This window comes from Elephas maximus, chromosome 4, assembly GCF_024166365.1.
Source record: "Elephas maximus indicus isolate mEleMax1 chromosome 4, mEleMax1 primary haplotype, whole genome shotgun sequence".
In the NCBI taxonomy this organism is placed as follows: Eukaryota; Metazoa; Chordata; class Mammalia; order Proboscidea; family Elephantidae; genus Elephas; species Elephas maximus.
This window is the reverse complement of record NC_064822.1, coordinates 171,898,440-171,907,666: the sequence shown is the minus strand read 5'-3', so window position 1 is coordinate 171,907,666 and position 9,227 is coordinate 171,898,440. Positions and strand designations below refer to the sequence as shown.

General features: G+C 44.1%; 1 protein-coding gene across 1 annotated transcript in view; it reads left to right on the top strand.

The window, feature by feature from the left end:
* The first annotated feature begins 4,542 nt into the window (after positions 1-4,542).
* ALDH1L2 (aldehyde dehydrogenase 1 family member L2) overlaps positions 4,543-9,227 on the top strand; it is a 92,230-nt gene continuing 87,545 nt past the window's right edge. The window contains exon 1 of the mRNA XM_049884233.1: positions 4,543-4,723. Within this exon, the coding sequence (XP_049740190.1) occupies positions 4,676-4,723 (48 nt within the window). The 5' untranslated portion in view covers positions 4,543-4,675. The remainder of the gene's footprint in view (positions 4,724-9,227) is intronic.

Here is a 9,227-nt window from a genome sequence, read left to right as displayed (position 1 = left end):
TACTCAAAAGTGTTAGTTTTTATCATAAGATTATTTTTTAATTCTCGTAAAAAGACCAGACTTAATGGTCTGACTGAGACTAGAAGGACCCCGGTGGTCATGGCCCCCAGACCTTCTGTTGGCCCAGGACAGGAACCATTCCCAAAGCCAACTCTTCAGGCAGGGATAGGACTGGAGTAGGAGATGGAAAATGATACTGGTGAAGAATGAGCTTCTTGGATCAGGTGGACACTTGAGACTATGTTGGCGTCTCCTCCCTGGAGGGGAGATGAGAGGGTAGAGGGGTTAGAAGCTGGCGAAATGGACACGAAAAGAGAGAGTGGAGGGAGAGAGTGGGCTGTATCATTAGGGGGAGAGCAATTGGAGTATGTATATAAGGTGTATATTTTTGTGTGAGAGACTAACTTGATTTTTAAACTTTCACTTAAAGCACAATAAAAAAAATGCTGAGAGAATGAAAGGTTAAAAAAAATTTTTTTTTTACTTAAACAAGAATCAAATATTAATATAGCCTCAAGAGTTAATAAAAATGAGAATTTATCAAGAAAACTCCATTCTAATGTACTGTAAAATGGAGCATTCAGCAGAATAAAATAAAATAATAAAATATAGATAGCTATGTTTTCAAATAGTCAAAATGGCCACAAGCCAATCTGAGTCAGATAAGTAGCCAAAATAAAGGTGTATTGAAGCCCATAGAATTTTATTCTCAAACTCCTAAAGTTTAACTGTGAAAGGAAGTTTATAAATTACATGGCTTTCAGTTTCATAAAATTCTGAATGAACTGTCTAGGAAAAAATAGATCCCTGAACAACAGACTGTATTTGCACAGGGCCCCTGAATGTCACATGTATTAGTCACAAACTGAAAAACTTAGGTCTGTGGCAGACTAGTAAAGATTTCAGTTGGGTGTTTTATAAACTCAAAATCGTAAACCACTCTTAAAGAGTTTTCTGTGGGAATTCTTGGATTTCTAGTTGGCACATTATCTACTTTCTAATGTGTGAATTTAATTCAAACATTTGCAAAAAGTTGTGAAAATTATTGTATTTATAGAAATGACAAAAATGAATTTAACAGCTTATGCACGTGCACAGGAGCCCTGGTGGAGCAGTGGTTAAGCACTCGTCTGCTAACCAAAATGTCGAGGCTTCAAACCCACCACCCACTCTGCCAGGGAAAGGTGTGGCAGTCTGCTTCCGTAAAGATTACAGCCTTGGAAACCCTATGGGGTAGTTCTACTCTGTCCTATAGGGTCACTATGAGTTGGAATCTACTCAACAGCACACAGCAACAATGCAAATGCACACTTCATTCACATGTTCAACAAAAATAACAAAAAGTTATTCTAACACTATAAAAACTGAAAAACACTAGCTACAATGGACAGCTCTTAAATTAGCACTGTTGTTGTTAGATTCCATAGATTCCATACTGACTCAAAGCAACCCTATGTACAACAGAATAAAACAGTGCCCGGGCCTGCACACTGCCCAGGCCTGCACCATCCTCACAATCATTGTTATGCTTGAGCCCATCATTTCAGCCAGTGTGTCAATCCATCTCCTTGAGGGTCTTCCTCTTTTTTACTGACCCTCTGCTTTCCAAGCATGATGTCCTTCTGCAGGGACTGATCCCTCCTGATAACATGTCCAAAGTACATGTATTTCCCTTTTGGTTTTCTATCTCCAGGTCTTTGCACATTTCATTATAATACTTTGTCTTCTGGAGCCACCACTGGAAATCTTCTGTTCAGCTCTTTTGCTTCATCATTTCTTCCTTTCGCTTTACCAACTCTGCATTCAAGAGCAACTTTCAGCGTCTCTTCTGACATCCATTTTAGTCTTTTCTTTTTTTCCTCTTTTTAATGGCCTCTTGCTTTCTTCATGGATGATGTCCTTGATGTCGTTCTACAACTCGTCTGGTCTTTGGTCATTAGCGTTAGTGCGTCAATTCTATTCTTGAGATGGTCTCTAAATTCAGGTGGGTTATATTCAAGGTCGTACTTTCGTTCTCCTGGACTTGTTCTAATTTTCTTCATCTTGAACTGGCATATGAGCAAATGATGATCTGTTTCACAGTCGACCCCTGGCCTTGTTCTCACTGATGATATTGAGCTTCTCCATGGCCTCTTTCCACAGATGTAGTTGATTTGATTCCTGTGTATTACACCTGGTGAGGTCCACGTGTCACCAATTATGTTATTGAAAAAAGGTATTTGCAATGAAGAAGTCGTTGGTCTTGCAAAATTCTGTCATGTAATCTCTGGCATTTTTTCTGTCACCAAGGCCCCATTTTCCAACAACCAGTCCTTCTTTTTTTTTTCCAACTTTCACATTCCAATCACCAGTAATTATCAGTGCATCCTGACTGCATGTTTGATCAATTTCAGACTGCAGAAGTTGGTAAAAATTTTCAGTTTCTTCATCTTTGGCCTTAGTGGTTGGTGCATAAATTTGAATAATAGTCATATTAACTGGTCTTCCTTGTAGATGTATGGCTATTGTCCTATCATGCACAGCATTGTACTTCAGGATAGATCTTGAAAATTTTTTTTAATGACGAATGCAATGTCATTTCTCTTCAATTTGTTATTCCCAGCAGTAAATTGATTGATTCAAAATGACCATATGATTGATTCAGAATAGCCAATACCAATCCATTTCAGCTCATTAATGCCTAGGATATCGATCTTTATGTGTTCCATTTCGTTTCTGACAACTTCCAATTTTCCTAGATGCATACTTTGTACATTCCATGTTCTGATTATTAATGGATGTTTGCAGCTGTTTCTTCTCATTTTGAGTCATGCCACATCAGCAAACGAAGGTCCCAAAAGCTTGACTCCACCCATGTCATTAAGGTCAACACTGCTTTGAAGAGGCAGTTCTTCCCCAGTCATCTTTTGAGTGCCTTCCATCCTGGGGGGCTCATCTTCTGGCACTGTATAAGACAGTGTTCTGCTGCTATTCATAAGGTTTTCATTGGCTAATTCTTTTCAGAAGTAGGCTGCTGGGTCCTTCTTCCTAATCTGTCTTCTAGAAGCTCAGCTGAAACCTGGGTGACCCTGCTGGCATTTGAATATCGGTGGCATAGCTTCCAGCATCACAGCAGTACGCAAGCTCCCACAGTATGACAAACTGACAGATACGTGAGGGCAAAATTATATGTCATAGCAATTACCAAAAATGTTCTTTTTTCTTGTGTATTTGTTGGTGACATCATTTACCTTGGTCTAGCTGTGTGCGCTTTACCCATATTCAGTGTTAACTTTCCCATCACCAAACATAACAAGTGTCTACTTGTCTAGAGGGTGATTCCCCACTCCATAATCTTTATGGAAACATATCACCAGGCCTTTCTTTTGCAACAGCATCAGTGAGTGAGTTTGAGCCACAGATCTTTAAGTTAGTAGTCCAGTGCAAACTCTTTGTACCACTCCGAAAAATCCATTGCCTTCTAGAGGATTCCAACTCATAGCGACCCAATACAACAGAGCGGAACTGCCCCAAAGGGTTTCCAAGGAGTGGCTGGTGGATTTGAACTGCCAGACCTTTTGATTAGCAGCCAAATGCTTGACCATTCCACACTACCCAGGGATCCCATAAGAGAAGTATAGACAAAAATCCTTCAGAGGAGTGGAGGGAGGGAGCGGGCTGTCTCATTAGGGGGAGAGTAATTAGGAGTATGTAGCAAGGTGTATATAAGTTTTTGTGTGAGAGACTGACTTGATTTGTAAACTTTCACTTAAAGCACAATAAAAATAATAATAATAAAAAAAATCCTTCAGAGGAGCAAAGATTACTGGCAGGGAGGAAGGACAGTGAAGACAGGAAAAATACGTCCAGGAAGAAACATTTGATCTGTACTTTTAAGAAAAGGAGGACATTGGTTATACCAAGATTATGACAAGTGACCGGTGACAAACATTGGCAGATAGTTCTGTCAAGCTGAATTTATATGTGCTAAAGTGCCAGAATTGCAGATGACCTTGAATGCCAGGCGCAGGAGTCCTATTTGAGACAAGAGCTCAGTGAAGCATGACTGAGCGCTTCTTCCAGAAAGGAAAAGGAGAAGGGCATGAACCTATCACCTCTTAGAGACCAGCTCTGTGCCAGGCCCTTTTGCCAAGTGCTTTATTTACACTCTCTCATTGAATCCTCTCAACGGCTTGCCCGGATTCCTGTATAGGGAACGCGCCCCTATCCCTGTTCTTTAGGAGCCGGTAGCTGAACGTACACAGGCGTATCTGCAGCTTTTTCAGGATTGTGTTAAGGGCATGATTTAGGGTGTCAAACTGGCCATTACTAAGGCAGACCCCTGTATACGTAACTAGTAACTCTTAGAAGGTTCCACAGCTAGTACCTTGGCCAGGGCTGGAATCCAGGGAGGGGGTCGGCCTGTTGAGTGAACCCCAGGCAGCCGCGGGGCGTGGTCTCTCGAGCCTGGCTAGGCGGACGCCCCGCCCGGGCGCACGGATTGGCCGCCGGAGCCCGGCCAGCTGGAGGGGGCGGGGTTCCGCCTGCTGTTGCGGGCGGGTATGCTGGGCCGGGTGCCCAGAGTCGCCGAGGCCGAGAGCAGAGAGCTGGGTCGCCCGGGACCGCGAGGCTGTAGACTGCACCCAGGCTGAGCTCCCGGTCGCCCGCCTGTCCGAGCGGAGCGCTCCTTTCCACCATGCTGCGGCGGGGCAGCCAGGCGCTCCGGCGCTTCTCCACCGGACGGGTGAGTCCGGCCCGGGCGAGCGTCCGGACTGTCACCCCGCCCTGTTAGCCTGACCCCGGGGTGGGAGGCCCGGGCCTACGGGGCTGCGTTGGGTAGCGACGTTCCGACTTTGTAGAAGCCAAGGGAGCGTTTTTAACACTGGGAGCCTGCAGGGAAGAATCGGGAAATGGCCCCATCGGTCTTGTCAAGCAAACCATTGTCTTCTACGGGAACGGGGCTGCGAATGCGGTTTTTGAACATCCAAGGTCTGGCTGGGACTGACAGGGTGGGAACAGTCCCTTGGCAAGGGGCAGAGGCTCTGCTTCCTTTTCTTTGCATTTCAATCGTGAGATCCCTGGTGGAGCCGTAAAGGACTGAGACCTTCTCCTGGAGGAGGGTGGTGTCAAATCAGCCGGGTCCTCCTCGGCGGCCTGAGGGGTATGAGTTCTCCAGAATGTCATGCAGGGCCCGTTCAGATAACGGCATTCAGCGCTGGTGCTGGAAGCTGTGTTGCAGAGCTGCAGGCGGCAGGGTTTCTTGGATTACCGGGCGCTGCAGGGACAGCCACGCTAGGACGTTATTAATCTGTAGCGCATGAACCGAACTCTCGTCCAGCCCCGTGGCTCGGAATTGCATCAGCTTCTTCCTACAGGGTCGCTATGAGTCGGAATCGACTCGACGGCAGTGGTATTTTGGTTTTTTCTCCAGAAATGGGACGAGAGCGAACACGTCGCATGTGACGCTTCCTTCAGCACTTCGGGGGTCTTCGGGAGAGATGCCTCCCTGTGTATGGGAATGGGAAGAATCCAAGCTGTTCAGGGAAGGAAAACTACCCATTCCACGTACACTATCACTTTCACAGCCAAGTACACGCTTGCTGCGCTATAAAAGGATTTGCTTTACTATTCGTCTCCCCTTGGGGTTCCTTTCCCAACGCCTGTGTATCCATATGTAAGAGAATCAGGAGGCAGAGAAAAGCCTTAGTATCACCACAACTGGCTCGAACTCGCATAAAAGGAAAAACTTCCCTACACCCACAGCCCCATGACCGCAAATAATGACAATTCAGTTATTTTGGGGAGCGTTCCCTGCTCTTCTAGGGCTTTTGCCTGCCCTCCTAAGCAGCGCTTCGGACTCCTCCTCAGCTTTCTCTGCCACGTGGTACGTGGGGATCTGGTTTGCTTGGCACAGAAAGCAAGAGGCTTGTGCCTGTCTCTTTTATGGGCCACTTTTGTCACCACCTTTCATTAAATTGTCTCTTTTGGAGAGCAGAAGGAAGACTTGAAGGATTGGAAGATTTCAGCTGTGGAATTTGCGTAAGATTTCATTAATAAAAGGTGACTATCCCAGAGGTGGAAACCCTGGTGGCATAGTGGTTAAGTGCTATGGCTGCCAACGAAAAAAAAAAAAATTTTTTTTTTTTTTTTTTTAACCAAAGGGGTCGGTAATGCGAATCCACCAGGTGCTCCTTGGAAACTCTGAGTTCTCCTCTGTCCTGTAGGGTCACTATGAGTCAGAAACGACTCGACGGCACTGGGTTTGGTTTTTTTTTTGGTATATCCCAGAGGTCAGGGGCTGAGTCTCACTGTGACCTGGGGTACATTTGGGAGAGCAGCAGCAGGTATGGCTGGAAGAAGACAGCCATATGAATTCTTCAGTGGCCAAATGAAGACATTTAATGATAAGTGAAGAACTGAGGATACTTTGTAGAAATGGAAATCCATCTGTTGGACTGCATTCTATACAAATTATTCCAAATCAAACAGCTACATGGCTGGTGGGAATGCAAAATGGTACAGCCATTTTGGAAAACGGGCAGTTTTTTATAAAGTTATACAGCTGCCATAGGGCCTGGAAATCACACTCATGGGTATTTACCCAAGAAAAATGAAAACTTATGTTTACACAAAAACTTGTTCTCAAATGGTGGTTGCTGTTAGCTGCCCTGTGCACAATGAAAGGAAATGTTGCCCAGTCCTGGGCCGTTCCCATGATCAGTTGCTTTATTTATAGAGGCTTTATTCATGATTGCCAAAAATTAGGGGCAAAAAAAAAGTTCTTCAGCTGGTGACAGGATACACAAACTGTGGTACATGCGTTCGTACAATAGAATTCTCAGTAACAAAAAGGAGCAAACTATTGATATATGCAACAACATGAATGAAACTCAAGTATGCTATGCTAAGTGTAAGAAGCCAGACTCAAAAGACTACATATTATATGACTCCATTTATATGATCATATGGAAAAGGTAAAAGGATAGGGACAGAAAAAGATCAGCGGTGTTCAGGGACCGGAGACAGGGGAAAGGACTGAGTACAATCGATTTGTGAGTTTGACAAATGCAGTCATGTAACTACCACCACAATCAAGATTTAGAACACTTCCAGGTCCCAGAAGGAATTGTTCCTTTTGAAGGAATTTTGTGGAGCATGGAACTGTTCTGGGCTGTTGCATGACTGTATGTATTTGGCAAAGCTTACAAAACTCTACACTGAAAAGGGTGAATTTACTGTCTGTAAGTTATATTTTAATTTTTGAAAAAAATTAAAAATCTAATGATGCTTAAATTTGGTAGTAAACGAATCTGTGAAACATTTCATAATATGGAGGAACCTGGAAGGCATTATGCTGAGTGAAATTAGTAAGAGGCAAGAGGACAAATATTGTGTGAGACCACTATTATAAGATCTTGAGAAATAGTATAAAATGAGAAGAACACATACTTTTGTGGTTACGGGGGGGGGAGGGAGGGAGGGTGGGAGAGGGTTATTTACTGGTTAGTTAGTAGATAAGAACTACTTTAGGTGAAGGTAAGGGCAATACTCAATACACGGAAGGTCAGCTCAACTGGACTGGACCAAAAGCAAAGAAGTTTCTGGGATAAACTGAATGCTTCAAAGGTCAGCGGAGCAAGGGCGGAGGTTTGGGGACTATGGCTTAAGGGGTCTTTTAAGTCAATTGGCAAAATAATTCTATTATGAAAACATCCTGCATCCCACTTTGAAATGTGGCGTCTGGGGTCTTAAATGCTAACAAGCGGCCATCTAAGATGCATCAATTGGTCTCAACCCACCTGGATCAAAGGAGAATGAAGAACACCAAGGTCACACAATAACTATGAGCCCAAGAGACAGAAAGGGCCACATGAACCAGAGACTTACATCATCCTGAGACCAGAAGAACTAGATGGTGCCCAGCCACAACCGATGACTGCCCTGACAGGGAACACAACACAGAACCCCTGAGGGAGCAGGAGATCAGTGGGACGCAGACCCCAAATTCTCACAAAAAGACCATACTTAATGGTCTGACTGAGACTAGAGGAATTCCGGCAGTCATGGTCCCCAAACCTTCTGTTGGCCCAGGACAGGAACCATTCCCGAAGACAACTCATCAGACATGAAGGGACTGGACAATGGGTTGGAGAGAGATGCTGATGAAGAGTGAGCTACTTGTATCAGGTGGACATTTGAGACTGTGTTGGCATCTCCTGTCTGGAGGGGAGATAGGAGGGTAGAAAGGGTTAGAAACTGGCAAAATTGTCACGAAAGGAGAGACTGGAAGGAGGCAGCGGACTGACTTATTAGGGGGAGAGTAAGTGGGAGTATGGAGTAAGGTGCATATAAGCTTATAGGTGACAGACTGACTTGATTTGTAAACGTTCACTTAAAGCTCAATAAAAATTATTTAAAAAAAATTTGGTGGCAAAGCAGAATGAAGGAAGAACAGAAAAAGATCTCTCAGAACCTAGCAAAACCTGAGAGAAAGTTTTGTTTATAACACTCTTCCTGATAGAATTAATGTTTCTATCATCATTCTTAAAGAAATAGTCTTAGAAATACTTAATGATTTCAGCTTAGTATTATGGCCAGAATCTTTTTAGCTAGAGCAACTATCTGCTTTACGGCAATAAAACTCTGTCAGTTAGTTATTACTGTCCAGCCCCATGATCCTGCCTGGATCACTGCTTCTTAATTTCCTCCCATGGGGGCTGTTTACCCTCATATGCAGGCTCAGCAAGTCTGGCTGGTGGCTCTGGGTTCATAGCCCAATTGTAGGACGTGGGGTTACCTTATCCAGCTCAGGAGGTTGGAACCTTCCCTGCTCTTTGGAACCAAGTACCTGCCATATAGCCCAGTTCTAACAACCAGATCCCAACTTGTTTTCTCATTGCCCAACTTCCTGTTTTGGTGTCTAGCTCTGTTTTTAGAGCCTCCAAATTAAACTTCAAACCATGTTTAATCATCTATTATTTACTAAGCACTATGTCTAAATCCTGAAGAAATAATAATATTATAGCATTACATGGAAACCCTGGTGGCATAGTAGTTAACTGCTAAGGGTCCTAACCAAAAGGCCGGTGGTTCGAATCCGCCAGGCACTTGGAAACTCTATGGGTCAGTTCTACAGTGTCCTATAGGGTCGCTATGAGTCGGAATCGACTCAACCGCAGTGGGTTTGGTTTTGTTTTCTGCTTTATAGCGTTACATAGCACTTACTATGTGCCAGGCACTGTTGCAAA